The sequence below is a fragment of the Lissotriton helveticus genome, chromosome 7 (genome assembly GCF_964261635.1).
Source record: "Lissotriton helveticus chromosome 7, aLisHel1.1, whole genome shotgun sequence".
Classification (NCBI taxonomy): Eukaryota; Metazoa; Chordata; class Amphibia; order Caudata; family Salamandridae; genus Lissotriton; species Lissotriton helveticus.
Genome location: NC_136068.1, coordinates 371,044,211 through 371,062,263, shown reverse-complemented (window position 1 = coordinate 371,062,263; position 18,053 = coordinate 371,044,211). Strand labels below are relative to the sequence as shown.

General features: G+C 49.7%; 1 protein-coding gene across 10 annotated transcripts in view; it reads left to right on the top strand.

Annotated features, from left to right (window-relative positions):
* Positions 1 to 18,053, top strand: part of LOC144768485 (uncharacterized) — a 255,027-nt gene that overhangs the window by 160,118 nt on the left and 76,856 nt on the right. For all 10 annotated transcript variants that reach the window (XM_078652185.1, XM_078652186.1, XM_078652189.1 and 7 more), the window contains 2 exons: positions 2,160 to 2,207; positions 2,292 to 2,372. In XM_078652185.1, coding sequence (XP_078508311.1) covers positions 2,160 to 2,207; positions 2,292 to 2,372 — 129 coding nt within the window. The remainder of the gene's footprint in view (positions 1 to 2,159; positions 2,208 to 2,291; positions 2,373 to 18,053) is intronic.

Genomic DNA, 18,053 nt, shown 5'->3' with positions numbered 1-18,053 from the left:
TGTGATTTATAGCCATTCTGAGTGATTTTTTAGTAGTTTTGAGGTGGTTGTGGGATAGCTAAATGGTTGGTTTCAACTAAGTTTGGAGAAACTTCAGGTGAATAATATGAAACGAGTAAGAAAACTAGGTTAGAATGCTGTGGTAGAAAAATAGGAACAAATAGTCTCATCAAGTTGGATTGGGCGAGTTAAAATTAAGTTACAGACTATGTTCATATCTAGGCTCAGGGTAGGCAATGTAAATGTTATAGGGTGGATCCCATTATGCTGGTGGGAGCAGCATAAGTCAATGCAGGCGATATAGGCCATAGCCATCCAGCTACTAATTACCAAACAGTAACTTATGCCTGTGATGTGGACGGGTAATTAACATAAACCAAGTAGCCTCCCTCTACTGAGTCACTGTGGCTTATCTATAACACCTTGTGAGGCCCACAGTGTAGTTTCCGGTGCCGAAGCATGGTTTGTCGATGTGTTAGATACTGCCACTGCGGGCGTGGACAGTTGGTTGGGAGAGACTCTAATATAGCACGGCAACACTGCTCCAACACTCAGTCTACGATGGGGGGTGCCGGATTTCTTGCAGGCCGACCACTGCAGAGGAACCTGTTTGTCTGCAGGTCCTGGAAACTGGAACTGAGTTCCATCCTACAGTTAACGAGGAAGAAAACAGAGAGGTGGGGGGAGTAGCAGGCTGCATCAACTTTTTCAGTGGGTGCTTCTGCTCTTGCTGATGGCTCCTCACCACAAGCACACATCTAGTGTAGTGCTATCACTGATCAGAACCTTGGGCTCCTTTGCTCATAAAATCTTTGACAAGCCTGCACAATTTCTTTTCCTGGATAGACCAACGACTGTACAGAGGGAGCTCTCCAAGAGGCATAGTCTGAGTTGAGTAGGTAGCAGTTCCACCAATTGATTTTAGGGTTCTGCAACTGACAAACACGTAGGCTTCCTGCTTGCCTTCCCTGGTCTTCCTTAATCTTCTAGTCCCCTTATGCTTGCCTGGTCATCCTAACTCTCCCTCCTCACTCCGGGCCCTCTCAGACATTGTTGGCTCTGTCACACTCCTCCATTTCATAACCTGGGATCCCCTAGACATTTGCATCCTCGCGGGCCATCAGCACTCCTGCACAGCATAAAACCCCATCACTCAGCCTAGCTTTCACATACTTGATTTCATCTCCCACGCCCAAAAACAACATTTTTTCCTCGTTTAGCTTTCAATGGGTTGAAACGTCACATTTTAACGTTAAGACACTCAACTTCAGCAAAGGTTAGTACTACCTGGGCATCCAGGACAAATCCACACCTCTGCAGTAAAGTTGCCATTCAGTAGGAAAAATCCACTGACCCTTTCCACTTCACATCTTACTACTATTCAGGATCTTGGTGGAGAACCAATAGAACTTCAACAAGTAACATTCCCTCATCTACCAGCCTAGTTATCTGTCCAAAGGAATTCCCATGTGTTTTATGTTTGATACATCTACATTTATTTCCTCTATCTTCACCCTGGGACAAATGCATCTTATGTCAGTCTTGATATGTCAGCCTTGGAACAAAGACTTCCACCTCTCGGGAAATGTGCCTGTCAATTATTAATTATGCAGTCTTTTCAGATGCTCCATTACCTGGGTATCAGAAGGGCTCTCCGGTTCTGTGTTGAACGTATCAAAGTACTTTGCTCCACAAATAGAGGTTTTGGTTCCTATCTGAATGAATGCCTAGTAATTTCGTGCCACCTTAACAAACATACATAAGGTACCCCTCCTTAGCCTTGGCAAATAAAAGAAAGTAATATCAAGGCTGAAACACTTATAGAAGGAAGAAGTGTGCATATCCAGGTTGCCTTAATGTAAAAGTATGCAATAATATAAAAGAGTACAAGCTCGCTAAGGATTGTTGTCAGTGGTATTAAACTAGAATATTTTTTAAAGCTTGTTTGTTAACTGTCAAGGTTAATTGTGCGTGTTTGTTTGCTGATGGATTTTTTCAATGAATTGAGCACAGGCCACCTTCCATATAAATGGAAAGGGGTAATGTTCTAGTTTTGAAAGAGATGAGTGTTGACGTTACAACTTATTCTTACTGCTTTGTCACCAATGTCTAATTATTAAAAAAAAGTATTTTATTGAAATCTTTGTTATGCTTTTTAGCGCAAGAAACGACACTGGAGAGAGGGAATCATGTACCTCTTTCATCCTGTAAGTACAGTGTGGTTCTTTTTTAAGCTGTCCGTCCTCCTTTTCTTTTCATAGTGAAACTAAAACGTGCTTTTCTATTTCCAGACATACCCAACCAGTCACAGCACATGCCCCCGTGTCAGCCTGCATCCACAAGGCCACAATCAGACATTCGACAGAGTCAAGGTAGGTTCGACAGTGCACAATACAACTTGAAAGTATTATTAATGTGAACAGTCTAGCACATTTGTTTAGTGTTATACTAGGTCATAACTAATATTCCACCTTCTGCTTATCACCTATTGCTGTAATGCAGGTCTCTGCCACCTGCTGCAAATCACCCCTCTTCCTATGTTGTCTGTTTTATCTCCCACTCATGTGTTCACCCTCACTGCTGTCTGCCTTCTTGAGCAGAGCCAATATCCAGAAGAGGCATTCTAGGGCTGTATTTTAACAGATATCCCCAAGAAAAATCTAGTTGTGTTCCTAATCACAATAGGTGTCACACTGATAGGAACGCAGACTTTGTTTTGATCCCTTGCACAGCTGTAGAGTGCCCAGAGCTCGGATGCAGAAGTGAAATATATGTGTTAGACCTGTCATCCTTGGGGTGTTCTTTCCCCAAACATTTTGTCTGCTTACCTCCACTTTTTGCCTTATTTTTTTGTTGGCCTTAGGACTTCGAGCACTTTACCACTGCTGACCAGTGCTAAAGTGCATGTGCTTCTCCCTTAAACATGGTGACATTGGTGTATACATGATTGACATATATGGTTTAAATATAAATCTCTTGTAAAGTGGTATACCATATACACAGGACCTGTAATCTAAGTGCTTCTAGGTACCCTGCAGCACTAGTTGTGCCTCCCACACAAGTAGCTTTTCAAACCAGTCTCTTGCCTGCCGTTGTGAGGCCTGTGTGCTCCGTTTACTGCCACTTCTACTTCCCATTTAAAACCTATTGTCATGCCTTAATTTCCCCTTTTATTACACATGTCACGCATAAGGTAGGCCCTAGGAAGCCCCTCAGGCAGAGTGTTGTGTAAGTAAAAGGATCAACCTGTACAGTTAAGTTTTACATGTCCGGGCAGTGGCAAACAGATACATTTGTTTTTCACTACTGTGATCCCTACTCCTCTCAGATGCTAGTATTGGGAATGCCTTAAAACACTTTTAACCTGCAATTGCTCATTAAAAAGGAGTAGCTACATCATGTGTCACATCTTTGGAATGGTAATGATATATCCTCTTTACTGGTACAGTTGGATTTAACATTACTGTTTTTGAAGTGCTACTTTTAGAAAGTGGACATTTCTCTGCTCGTAATGCTCTGTGTGCCTTGCAGCCTCTCTAAAATATATGTCTGAGACGGGTGACAGCTGCCTTTTGTGCATTCCCTCTCGACAGCCACAAACTCAGAAAGGATAGGTGTGACAGAGAACTCATCAGCATTCATCTACTTTATGATAGCTCTTCTTGGGCAGGAAAAGAGAGGGAGAGCTGATACACCTGAATAGCTGAATAGGCAGTGTCCCGTTGCCACACAGAGGGCTGCTTGCCCCCCAGAGATAGTCTGACAGACAGGACTGGGATGAAAGGGGACCTGTGCACTTCAAGGGCCTGCTTTTAATTCACCCCACTTCCAAGGCACATTTCGGTATAAGTACTGGGACTCTCTGACCCTACCAAGGCAGTACACTACTCGGCCTGTGATGAATTCTGCTAGGAGTAAGGACTGCTGTGTTACATGGATTGTCACTTTGTTTGACTGCTGCTCTGAAGGAACGGCTTTCTGCTTTGCTGAGCTTCCCTGCTGTCGACTGATCTCTGCGCTGCTGAGGACAAGGACTGGACCCATCCCACTTGAACCCACAGTGACTCCAAGGGCTAGCTGGCTTGCATCCTGTTCTGAAGTCTCAAGGCTATCAAAGACTTTCTGCAACAGCACATGGGCACTACCATCTGTGAGTCCTGCCCTGCCAAGTGGTGCCAATCCAGTCCTGGGTCCTTGAAAGTTGACGTTGCTGTCCAGAACCATAGAAATGACACTGTGTCGACTTTGCGCTGATCCAAACTGATGCAGTGCCCTTGATGCTGACAGTGACGATCCCTTGCGCACTGTGGGTCGACGACAAGTACCCAAACTTTGAGGTTTGATGACTACGCAGCGCCTGTATCATAAGGGTTTGACGTAAGACCCGACTGCGAGGCTCAACAACAACGCTTTGACCCGATGCTTGGTCCATCCAAAATACTTTTTCAGCAGGCCCTGCGTGGGTCCTTAAGCCGGACTGCCCTCCATCACGGTCGGCCTTAACTTTGGATTTACAACGTTTCAGCACGACCTCAAAGAACACCTAAGCTCTATTTGACTCTAACCTTTGATTAATTCTTCAAAAATTCAAAACTCCGGTTCTACTTATTGCATTTTTGTTGTTTTGGTGTTGCCTTACTCAGATAATTGTTCTCTATTGTTTTAAACCCATGTGAAATATTTTTGTGGTGTTTTCATTGTGTCACTGTGTGTGTTGCACAAATTTGTTACACATTGCCTCTTTAGATAAGCATGCCTGCTCTGTGCCAAACTACCAGAGGGTGAGCACAGGCTATCTTTTATGTGCAATTTTTGTTTTACTTTTTTCTTGCACTCTCTGCTGCAAGTCATAGATTCTACTTAAGGAAGTGTTATGTGATACTTAGTGTGTACCTGTCAATTAGCAAATGTTGTCAAAAACAGATTTCATGGATTTAGAAAACCTAGTCTGAAAAGACAAGCAGTGACGGTGGATGGCAGTTATCAGATATCCGTATTGAAGTCATGAGATAAGAAATCTAATATGTATGAGCTCAATTGCAGTACATTCAAAAAGCTTACACATTGCTATCTGAAAGTGTAGCATCTCTTCGCATTTTGATGCAAAAATGTTTTTTTCAACACAGAATTACAAAAATGGATCTTTATAACTAGTGAAATATATTTGAAATGTTTGAATAGTTCACCGAGCTATTTCAGTGTTGTGTTAGAAAAAAGCCTGACTTCATACAGCCTTTCAGTTCAATTATCACTCAGTTCATTTTACAAAATCCTCTAACTGAAGTCATAGAAAGAAAAATAAATGTAATAACATGAGCTGACTTTTGACCTCTGTCTCTGAAAGCCAGCAAATGTGACAAGATAACAAGATTTAATGGCATTGTTATGGCGCTTTCACTTTGTAAGCAATAAAGATATTTTTAATCAAGTTATCTTGACACATTGGCTCTGCTTTCAGAGACAGAGGGCAAAAGTCAGTTTGTCTTCCCTGAAGCTAGAGGCTTTTTAACTCCCCAGAAAGGACAAGTAATCCCTAAAAATAGCTCATCCTGAATAAATCTTGCGAGTGCCTTTTTGGAGCCCTGACCATGAAATAGTTCTGCAGCCCAAAACGTATTCTTTTATATCTGACCAAACCAACATAAGTCTATAAAGTAGTTATACCTGCAATTCTCTCCCAACTCGAGTTGATGATATCTGATGTTCAGGTCAAGACAGGAGAAAACGTTGGCACTGTGCAGTTGCCTGGTGCTCATGTCTGCTACATCTGGACCAGGATGTCTTTCTCTGTCATTTGCTTTGTTGGCCTGGTGCATAGCAACACAGATGTGCACTGCACCCTCCCTGTCCTTTTTTGGTACCACCATTATGGGCGACACCCATGGAGCACTCAATGATGTCAAGCTTCAACGGCGTTTCTAGTTCTTAACGTCTTCTTGAAAGCGGAAAGCGACTCAGTCCTCATTAATGTGTAGTCACAATTTAACTGTCTTGAGCGTGCCCAGGCCATGAAGTAATGATAGATACTGACTCACTACTTCAGATTGAGTGTGGAGGTTGTAATTGATAGATATCAGTCTCGTGTCACCAGCGGTGGAAAAGATGCGGAGACAAGCCCTGGACAAAGCTCCTTGAAGAACTCAAATTGGCGCTTGCATGGATACTGCTGTATGTCTCAAAGGCGTTGTGAAGGACCCATGACTCTACAATGCTTTGAGGTTGCCCACAAGTATACTTTTGTGTTTCACGGCTGGAGACGTGGCACATGAGATAAACTGTTCTCAACTAGTATGACGTTAATCAACGCTACACTGTTTATAATGAAAGTTGTGGGGCAACCGCTGACCCTTAATGTAATTTTGGGGCAATGTTCAAATGAGTTTTGTTGTTTCGTTAGGTGGTTTGCTTTTGTCATTAGTACTTCCTTGCAAGCAGCCAAACCTACATGTGCCCATTTTTTGTCAGTCGATGCCATCAGCGCACAGTTTCTTTCCTCACTGGCGCTCAATGATGACATTTCAGAAGCCTCTGTAGGACAAACTTGACGATGAGTGACTTTGTTTGGTTTCTACTTGTCGTACCTGACGCCTCCTTTGTTTTTTGGGCGCATTGGCAAAAAGGCTTCTGGAACTTTCTGGGGTTCATTTTCTCTTCTCACTGGGAAGCAGTTCGTTTTTGTTTCGCTTGATAAACCGTTAGGAAGTGGTGCTCCTTACCGCAGCCTTTGCACATATTACCTATGGGGGGACATTTGTGTTCATGTGAATATTAAAACCCACATCGGAAACACAACTATTTTTTTCTTTGTAGACTATTACTTGCATGTGTCTACTCTGTGTTTCTCCTCACTCTTTATGGCCAGTGTTGATTCATTTTTCACTGTTCCAGCTTACATGTCAGCGGCTTGTCGATCTGCTCTTTCTTCGCCCTTTGTGGCCGTAAGCATTTTCTCAAATGTTGAGTGTCTCTCTCAACATGCGGCTTCTGTAGGAGTGTGACTAACAGCCATCGATAACTCAGACATATGGCTTCTTAATCAATAAATTCACTAAATTTGCAATGCTTGATTTGCTCATCAAATCTATCAACAGACTCATCCATAGTTTCACCAGCTTGCTCCCGTGCTTGATTAAAAATGTCCCTTTCATAGTCGATGTTTGGCATCGGATTGAACTTGACTGAGATTGTGTCAGCTTGTGGTATTTTCTTCAGTACTTCTTTTACTCCGTCATTAGCAAAGTTCTTTAGGTACTTCATGATTTTCTTATCATCTACATCAAATCAATCAATCATATCATTTGTACAGCGCACTACTCACCTGTGAGGGTCTCAATGTGCTGGGCTGGGGAATGCTGCTACTGCTCGAAAAGCCAGGTCTTGAGGAGTTTTCTGAAGGTCAGCAGGTCTTGTGTCTGCCATAGGTGGATGGGGAGGGTGTTCCAGGTCTTGGCGGTGAGGTGGGAGAACGATCTGCCGCCTGAGGTCGCTCTTCGGAAGCAGGGGACTGTAGCGAGGGCAAGGTCGGCGGAGCGGAGCTGGCGGGTGGGGGTGTAGAAGCTGAGTCGTCTGTGGAGTGCCTTGTGTGCGTGGGTGAGGAGCTTGAAGATTATCCTCTTGTTGACCGGGAGCCAGTGCAGGTCTCTCAGGTGGGGTGTGATGTGGCTGCGGCGAGGGATGTCGAGGATCAGGCGTGATGAGGCGTTCTGGATGCGTTGGAGCCGTCTCAGGAGATTGGCCGAGGCTCCTGCGTAGAGGGCGTTTCATCTTCTAGGACATCTATGAAATGATCGAAGGTCTCTATCCATGCGGTCCTTCTGGCGTCAATATTCTGCCTCTTGGCAGTGTCGAAAGAAAGCGGTGGTTTCAGAAATGTGGCTGCACCATATTTAGTACTTCTTTCGGCAGCCATGGAAAATGTCACTATTCTGCAGGCCTTTTGGTGCACTGGATTCCACTTGCCGCTTTGCACACTTCCGCAGCTCAACCAGGCATGATCGTCATGCCCGATTTGCAGTTGTGTTGCACTTCCCTCACTTGTGCTGGTAAGTACACTTGTTCTTTAGTACCTGATTGTCACTGCCTTTGGCATCTGCTTGAGTACCGATGATAGCTTTGTGTTAGGCTGAGGCGCAGCATCTCTTCTTTTGGAAATAGCAGTGGGTTTCTGCAGGGTCTTCATCTTCTTCAAGAGCCATATGTGGGCTGAAGCGGGACTTTTCGATTCCACACATGCCAACTGTGAACTGTTTCTCATCGAAATAGGTGCATATGGTACACAAGAGGGGTTTGCGATAGTGTTGCAGACTTACCTGGGAGAGCAGTCTTGTTTCTTCAGGGCACAGATCCCGCACTAGTCGCCAGTTTTAGCATACTCCTGAGTCCGGGAACATGCAAAGGAATACGCCACACACTGAGCTGTACATGTACATCTTTATTCCTCAGCATACAATCACGTTCTGATCTCTGATTATGTCTGAACAGCTAATAACCACAACTTAACACCTCCCAGCTAGTTACATACTTCCTCTACTGAGTCTACACAGTCTCACAACACTACAGATCTGTGAGATAGTTTTGTCACGAGAAAGCATACACTCAATATTGAAAGTGCATCACTGTTCTAAAACAGTAGAGGTAAGCAAAAATGGTATTAGCTTTTTCTCACCAGCAATAACTGGCTAACTTAACTTTTAAAATACCCTATCTGAAAGAAACAGGTTAGTATTAGATTCCTTACCTTAGAATATCCCCAGGCATCAGTCTGGATCCGGAAACTTTTGCGTAGCAGTACCCCTGCGCGTCGGTAGGCGTCGTCTGCAGGCGTCCCCTGCGGCTCCGCGTCGTCGGCGTCATGCGCCGTGATGACGTCGCTGGAGTATATAGACGCCGCCTCCGCGCGCTGACGTCAGTTCTTCTTTTTTCCGCGCCAGTTAGCGCAGATCCGAAGAGCAGTACTCCGGTCTTTTGACCAAGTTTTTTGTTAACTCTAAATCTTTCTTACGGTGCCGGTAGGATGCCCGGTTTCAAGAGTTGCGACGGGTGCGACCGCCTGATGTCGGTCACCGACCACCATCGACTCTGCCTCCGATGTCTGGGCACGGACCACGACGTGGAGTCCTGCGTCGACTGCCGGGCCTTGACTAGTAAAGCTAGGCGGGAGCGGTCCCGCAAGCTGCTCGAGCTCCGAGTGTCGGCCCCGCGTCGAGAGCGGTCCCGGTCCGGTCGAGGGAGCGGTCGAGGGAACGATCGCGGAGCCGCCATGAGCGCTCCGGGAGTCGCCACCATTCCTCCGGTTCATCAGGTAAGCGCAAGAAGTCGGGGCGTCGTCATCGTACCCCCGACGCCCGCGTGATGCGGCCGGGGGTTCGGGTGGCCCCACCCCCGCATGGGTCGCCGACGCCGTCTGCCCCATACCCGTCGGTCCCTGGGGGAAGGCGCGTCGCGCGAGGAGATTGAGGAGTTCCTCATGGCTATGAGGGCGATGTCTCCTCCGGCGGGGCCTACGGCGCCTGCGGGCCCGTCGGTCCCGTCTGGGGGCCCGAGCGGTTCGGGTGCACCTGCTCCGACGCCGCCGGCGGCTCCGGCCCCGGCGCCGCTGGGCCCTTCAGGGTCGTCGCCGGCTGGTCCACCGGCCTCTCCGGCGCCGATTCCATTGGGCCAACCCGTGGTGCCGCCTCCGCGCGGCGCCGTGACTCCGCCGTCGGTTCCGGCCGGCGTCGGGTCCCCGGCGCCGCGCGGCGCCACCCCCATTCCCTCTCTGATTCCTGACGCGGAGTCGGACCGGCATCGTCCGACGCCGAGTCCGGCGCCGTTGGGGCCCATTGGCTCCGAGGAGCCGGTCTATATCGTCGACCCGGACTACGGCGATGAGGACGAGTATGGAGAGGGTTGGGAGGGGTCTGAGGACCCTTTGTCACGAGCCTGCCAGTATGACGTGGACTGGGTAGGTCACTTAGGTGATGCCAGTGGTCTGGACGAGTCGCCCAACCCTGGGTTTGTCTCCCCTTCCCCTGTGGCGTCGGAGGCGGGGGCTGCCTATTCGGTGGTCCTGATGAGGGCTGCCAAGGCCTTGAGCCTTGAGCTCCCCGTGGCTAAGGTAAAACCTAACATCCTCACCAAAGTATTTAAACCGCAGTCATGCCCACAGGAGCCTCTGCTGCCGTTTAATGAGGCCCTCACGGATGTCCTTTTGGGCACCTGGTCCAGGCCCGCTTCCGGTGCACCGGTTGACCGGAACGTTGCCAGGCGTCACCGTCCGTGTTCGGACGACCCTGCCTTCCTTTCTACCCATCCCTCCCCGGAGAGTCTGGTGATCCAGGCCTCCACTTCCCAGTCCGCATTCCCGTCGGCCCCGCCCGATCGGGAATCGAAGCGATATGACCAATTTGGCAAGAAGGTCTTTTCGTCTTTGAGTGCTGGACTGCGGTCTTGCAATACCGCATGCCTCTTGGGCCGCTACACCCACTCTCTGTGGGATACGGTTGCGGAGTGTCTGCCGCAATGCCCGCAGGAGGTGCGGGACAAGCTCAACCAGGCCTTGGTTGAAGGCCGGGACGCGGCGAGGTATTCAATAAGGCGTGGTCTTGACACGACCGACTCGCTAGGACGGGCTATGTCCACGACGGTGGCGATTCGTCGCCATGCTTGGCTGAGATCCGCCAACTTCTCGCCGGATGTCCAGAATGCCCTCATGGACATGCCTTTCGATGGCAGTCGCCTGTTCGGTGACAAGGCGGACAACGCGCTTGAGCGCTTCAAGGACTCCAGGGTCACGGCCAAGTCCTTGGGTCTTTCGACCCAGCGCCAGCAAACGGGTTCGTTTCGCCCCTTTCGTGGCCAGGGAAGGGGCGGTCCCACACGTGCTGCCAGCCACGTGCCGCAGAACGCTCCCCAGCGCGGTGGCGGCCGTGGATTCCGCCGTGGTGGCGGTAGAGGGCAGCGGCGAGGTCAGTCCACACCTCCCCCCGCAGCAGCCTCCAAATCTTCCTAGTCCGAGCTTTCGGGCTCACGTGACGCCAGTGGGTGGCAGGGTTCGCCATCACCACTCCCGCTGGCGCGCGATTACATCGGACAGGTGGGTGCTGCAGCTCGTCCGAAGGGGCTACTCCCTCCCCTTCGAGTCCACTCCTCCAGCCATGCCACCGCAGAACCACCGTGTGTCGGGGGACCACTTGACACTTCTGCAGGGGGAAGTTACGGCCCTCTTGGCCAAGGGGGCCATCGAGCGCGTTCCTGGGCCAGAAATAGGGTGTGGTTGCTACTCCCACTACTTTCTGGTGCCCAAGAAGGACAAAGGAGGCCTGCGTCCTATCTTGGACCTACGGAACGTCAACGGCTTCCTCCGGAAGGAGAAGTTCAAGATGTTGACTTTGGCTCAGGTCTTGGCTGCTCTAGACCCACAAGACTGGATGGTAGCGTTGGACTTGCAGGATGCGTATTTTCACATCCCCGTCCTGCCGGCCCACCGGCGTTACCTGCGGTTCACGGTAGGCCACGAGCACTTCCAGTTTATCGTGCTCCCATTCGGCCTTACCAGCGCCCCACGGGTGTTCACGAAAGTGATGGCGGTGGTCGCAGCTCATCTGCGCCGGTTAGGGGTTTCAGTCTTCCCCTACCTCGACGACTGGTTGTTGAAGGCGGGCTCGCCCCAAACAGTCGTCCACCACCTTCAGGTGACGGCAGACCTCCTGCACGAGGTAGGGTTTTCCATCAATGTGCCGAAATCACACCTGTGTCCCTCTCAAAAGCTCCTTTTCATCGGAGCGGTTCTCGACTCGGCGCAGTTTCGGGTTTATCCTCCGGAACGGCGGGTCCGGGATATTCAGGCTCTGATTCCCATCTTTCAGCCGTTATCCCGGGTTTCGGTCAGGTTGACGCTGCGGCTTCTGGGGCTGATGGCCTCCTGCATCCTACTGGTGCATCACGCCAGGTGGCGGATGCGGGCTCTGCAGTGGGACCTGAAGTTTCAGTGGACCCAGCATCAGGGCAACCTATCCGACCATGTCCTGATCTCGGAGGGCACTGCGAGACAGTTGCAGTGGTGGCTTACGGACCGCGATTGGGTCAGAGGCAGATCCCTCTCCCTTCCCCTACCGGAGCACGTAGTTGTGACGGACGCGTCCCTCCAGGGCTGGGGTGGCCACTTGGGAGAGGCGGAGATCAGAGGCATCTGGTCTCCGGCGGAGTCCCGGCTCCATATCAACATGTTGGAGCTGCGGGCGATTCGCCTAGCACTGAAGGCATTCCTCCCCTTTGTCAACGGGAGTGTAGTGCAGGTGTTCACGGACAACACCACCGCCATGTGGTACTGCAACAAACAGGGCGGTGTGGGGTCGTGGACCCTTTGCCAGGAGGCTCTGCGCCTCTGGCAATGGCTGGAACGTCAGGGCGTGACTCTGACGGTTCAACACCTGGCAGGTTCTCTGAACGCCAGGGCGGACGAACTCAGCCGTCGGTGCTCGGTGGATCACGAATGGCGTCTGAACTCGGACGTGGCGAACGGCCTCTTTCAGCAATGGGGAGAGCCTTGGTTAGATCTATTCGCCACAGAAGAGAACGCGCAATGTCATCAGTTCTGCGCGTTGGAGTTTCCAAGACGGCACTCGCTCGGCGACGCCTTTCGGCGCGAGTGGAGCTGCGGTCTGTTGTACGCCTTTCCACCTATACCACTTCTGCCCAGAGTGCTGAAGAAGATCAGGCGCGACCGGGCCCAAGTTATCCTTGTGGCTCCGGACTGGGCTCGAAGATACTGGTATCCCGAGCTACTCAGCATGTCAGTCGGTCCCTCGATCCGCCTGCCCTTTCAGGAGGACCTTCTGTCGCAGCAGCAGGGGACGGTCCTCCACCCGAACCTGTCCAGCCTCCACCTCCATGCGTGGAGATTGAGCGGCGACAGTTGAGGCCATTCGACTTGCCTCCTGAAGTCTGTGATGTGATTCTGGCAGCCAGGCGTCCCTCCACAAAGTCGGTATACGCCTGCCGGTGGAACAGATTTGTGGCATGGTGCACAGCAAAGGCTGTGGATCCCCTTTCTGCCCCTCTTTCCGAGGTTCTCCTCTTTCTTCTTTCTCTTGCCCAGCAGGGCTCTGCTCTGGGCACTATCAAGGGCTACCTTTCTGCCCTTTCCGCCTTCTTAAGGCTACCTGATCAGCCATCTTTGTTCAAGTCCCCTATTGTACTGAGATTCTTGAAAGGCATCACGCACATGTATCCTCCTGTTCCGTTCGTGATGCCTCAGTGGGACTTGAACCTGGTTCTGACATTCTTGATGTGTTCCTCCTTTGAGCCGCTTCATTCCTGTCCTCTCCGTCTTCTCACTTTAAAGACGGCCTTCCTGGTTGCCATCACCTCTGCCAGGAGAGTGAGTGAGCTCCAGGCTCTTTCTGTCAAACCTCCTTTCATGTCCGTCCATCCTGACAAGGTGGTTCTTAGGACTAGGCCTTCTTTCCTGCCCAAAGTAGTTTCTGCTTTTCACATCGGGCAGTCCATCACCTTACCCTCCTTCTTCCCGCCTCCGCATCCTTCAAAGGATGTAGAGCGGCTCCATCGTCTGGACCCAAACCGTGCGCTTTCATTTTATATGGATCGCACACGCCAGTTCCGGGTGGATGACCAACTGTTTGTTGGCTACGTGGGTGAGAAGAAGGGAAGGGCGGTACAGAAACTAACCATCTCTCGGTGGGTCGTCCTGTGCATCAAAGCATGCTACTCTTTGGCTCGGAAGGAGCCTCCTGTTGGGCTGAGGGCCCATTCCACTCGGGCCACGGCGGCTACTACTGCCCTGGGCCGGGGAGTCCCTTTGCAGGACATTTGCCAGGCGGCTACGTGGGCCTCGCTGCACACCTTTGCGAGGCACTACTGCCTGGACAGTCAAGTCCGGAGGGATGGCTTCTTTGGCCGTTCGGTCCTCCAGGACTTTCTGGTGTAGGTTTGTATTGGTTCGCAGACCCACCACCGGGGTTGGTATTGCTGGGGTATCTATTCTAAGGTAAGGAATCTAATACTAACCTGTTTCTTTCAGATGAACAAGTTACTTACCTTCGGTAACGATATATCTGTAAGAAACAGTAGTTAGTATTAGATTCCTTACCGCCCCACCCGTCCTCCCCGTTCTGCGAACTGATACCTAGGGTTAAGGACATCCCTTTCAGGGCCCTAGTTTCAAATGGCACCAGTGTTAGTTCTCACATGGCTCTGCGTGTTCTGGCGCGGAAAAGCTGTGTGCAAAGAACTGACGTCAGCGCGCGGAGGCGGCGTCTATATACTCCAGCGACGTCATCACGACGCCGACGACGCGGAGCCGCAGGGGATGCCTGCAGACGACGCCTACCGACGCGCAGGGGTACTGCTACGCAAAAGTTTCCGGATCCAGACTGACGCCTGGGGATATTCTAAGGTAAGGAATCTAATACTAACTACTGTTTCTTACAGATATATCGTTACCGAAGGTAAGTAACTTGTTCGTTTAGTCTATTCCAAGGACAGAATATTCTAATATCTCAAGAGAACTGAAAACACACCTGCTTGTTTTATGGAAACCTTCTTACTTGGGTAATTGAAGAGAATTGATTCCTTGTCGACCTGAAATATTGCTGTCTCCTGAGGCTTAGGACTACTAAAATTGCTGAGACAGAGGAAGGTTGTGCCGGTCAGGGAGAATTCCTGATGACTAGTGGTAGTGGATGTGTCTTGTGGAACTGGAATACAAGTTTTCTAGTTCAACCTGCAACTGAAAGAAGTGGAATGGTGTCTGAGCAACACATGATGTATTTTTGAGAACTTTTCTTTAAGGTGCACTTTTTTAACTTTTTATTTTATATTTCTTACAGCAGTGGCAGCAGTTACATACACAGACTAATGACACAGAGGGATGTACAAAAGTTCCCCGGGAAGAGTGATAGAGGGGTGTGTGTGTGCTAGTGAGTGGGGGGAATCCCCTAGTTGGAACTAGAACCCTCACACACCCAGCAAGCTAGGTGTCATGCTTCATCATATGGGCTCTGCTCCTCGTCAGACTGGCGCTGCAATGTCTGACGGGCTCCCGAAACCGGGGCTCTTTATCGGAGATCTTTTGTTCCCGCCATATGGTGCATGTGTGTGAGAGGGCCTGGGGAGTGTGGTCGTGACGTGAGTGTTAGGTTAAAAAAGGTGAGTCAGTCTACATAAAGAATTTATTCTCGTAGTAGACTCCCTTGGTTAAAAACAAATGAAAGTGGTGTGGGAGGGGAGAAACAATGACCCCAGTACTATTAGGGTCTATTGGACTGCTACCCTCAATTATTGGTCGACATGTTTCTTGCCTGATGGCAATTCTTCAGGACCTAAATATGATCGTACCACACTGTGAAAATGCTAGTGATAAATGTATATACATAAAAGTGAAGGGTTGAAACTCGCAGGTATGTCTATGACCGTATTATAGTCAGAAATACCAAGATGCAGGCTAGTCAGTCCTGCTGCAGTTTGCAAAGCCTGTGAAAATAAGATAATATTCATAAGAACAGACATAGTACAGAGCAGCTGCATAGATACAAATTATCACCCTGTAAGTAAAGTGAGCACACACACACCCACAATAACTGTGCTACTTAAAAGACCGAACATAAAAATTGCTATCAGTGGCACACCATCGATGTGATAGATTAGTACCAGCCATTATATGTGTCGGTCAGATTAGGCATGAAGAAACAACATGGTAAAGTGCTCTATCGTCTGAGGAATATGATCAGGGCACACTTACCCTTACCCGGATCCCTGGTGGACCCCTCAGTCTGCTCCCGTGGGACTGGCTAGGGAGGTGTAGTACCTATTTTACGGGAGACAATAGTGATGTATGGTCTCATAGTATAGATATTTAGAGTTGCTGGCAGGAAGGTATGGACTAACCAGATTGCCTGTCAACCGAGGTAAGGTAGAGAGCCTCCCTATTCGCCCCAAGCAAACGAGTCCTCCGGTGTGTCTCCCACCGCCACAATCGGCCAGGGATACACCCACCAGAGGGGTAAGGGCGGACTTCCAGGCCAGCGCCAGCCGTCCCAGTGCCGAGCCCCGGACTCAGCCTCAGAGAGCCAAAGTGAGCCGACATAGCCGCCGGGCAAGGCAGCCACGCCTGCCCCGCCTTATTAGTTAGGCGTGCTGCACCGTGGTGCAGTGGGAGACGAACACCCGGGGAGTCAACTACTCATGGGATGTCAAGGGGGTAGCGGAAGAGCTTACCTGGTCAGACGTAGTGGTACCATGGCGTCTACCTTAAAGAAAACCTCACCTCCGGCGTCAGCAGTCCAAATGGTGTCACCTACCCCACGTACAGCGTCTAGGTAGTGGCGCAGAGCAGCTGGTAATGCTCTCTCTGCGCGGACGCTATTTAAGCGCCACTGGGATTGTTTACAGCGGCGTCAATCTCCATTAGGGGGCCGCCCCACCCGGACAGCGCATGCGCAGTGTGGAGAGAGATTTTAACCAGGGGTCGGGCTGTTGGCTATGGCTGCCATATTGGAATGGTGACAAGTTGTGAGGAGAGCAGGCTAGTGGCTGTATCGCTCAAGGGACTATGCAGCGAAACAGCTAAATGTGAGAGTCCACACCGCAGGGTATTGAGATCTCAATCGGACCTTGTTTAATACGGGACCAGGCGCTTCCCCCACTCAGCATTGCGCATGCATGTAAAGCGCGAATTACTAGGAGAAGGTCTGGTGGTTATGGCGGCCATCTTAAAGTGGTGGCGATTTTGAATGGATGTGGGTAGGGAAGTAGGGTGATGGCTAACCTATTTAAAAGGCTGGGCAGCAGAGCGGATGACTGCAAGTGTCCAACTGACCAGGTGGTGGGTTGTAAGCCGTTCTCCACATTTCAAAGAACCAGTTGTAAAAATATCGTAACTAGTAGTGAACATTGTATGAGGTAGGGTCGCAGGGTCATATTCCTAGAGATACCCATGGGACGGAATCATTCAGCCCATCAAGGTCCAATCGGAGACGATGGACCCACCTTTGTTCAATCCTGAATAAGGCCTTTCTGGAAATGGCTGGGTGGGCTTCCAACACCAACCAAGTGAGACTGTCTGCCGTGTGGTTATTCTGGGAAAAATGTTCGTATAGTCTGGTATGCGTTTTGTGGCACCTGATGTTGCTCTTGTGCTCCAAAATCCTTACTTTTATGTTCCTCATGGTCATGCCAATGTAATTTTTGCCGCAAGGGCAAGTGATCATATAGATACATTTGGTGCTGTTACAGTTGGTGTGCTTACGTAGTTGCCACCGAAATGTGTCAGACAATCTTACTTCTTTGCATTGGGATGTCTGGGGGCATGCCGCACACCCTCCACAGGGAAAGTGGCCTACAACTGGGGGAAGGTCCCACAGTCTCCTCTGGTTATCACTGTTGTTATGTCTCGGGCGGGTGTGTATTAAGGCATCTTTCAGATTAGCAGTTCTCTTAAATGCGAATCTGGGTTTGGGAATTTCTAACCCCCCCGAGTTGATAATTGACCAATGTTTGTTTATAGTTTTTTTGAGGAATGTTGAGTTGGGAGTGAATGAGGTCACACACGTTATCAATTCGTCCTGAACTTTGGGGCGTTCTTCCAGTAGGCTTGACCTTGGGTTATTCAAGGCTCTTTTCCATGACTGTTTTATTAGTCTGGTGGGATAACCCCTGTCTTGTAGTTTGTGTTGTAACAGAGTGGCCTCCCTTTGGAAATCTACTTTGTCCGGACAACTTCACCGAAACTTGTGAAGTTAAGCAACTCTTTAGAAAGGTGCGTCTTCGTTCCTTTTTTGCGGATAAACCAGAACAGGACAAAACGGACACTGGTTTACGCAAGCCATCAACTTTCACACCATCAGATTCAATGGTTCCCCCAGAAATCCTTGCCTTTGAGAAAGCAGTGTTGAGGAGTCTCGATAACAGACCTAATAATTCCTCTTACATGAATTTGTCCAAGTCTGAAAAACAGGCTATGGTGGAACTTGGGAATGATACCAGCATAGTGATCAAACAGGCAGACAAGGGTGGGGCCACTGTGATCCAGAATCATGTGGATTACGACACAGAAT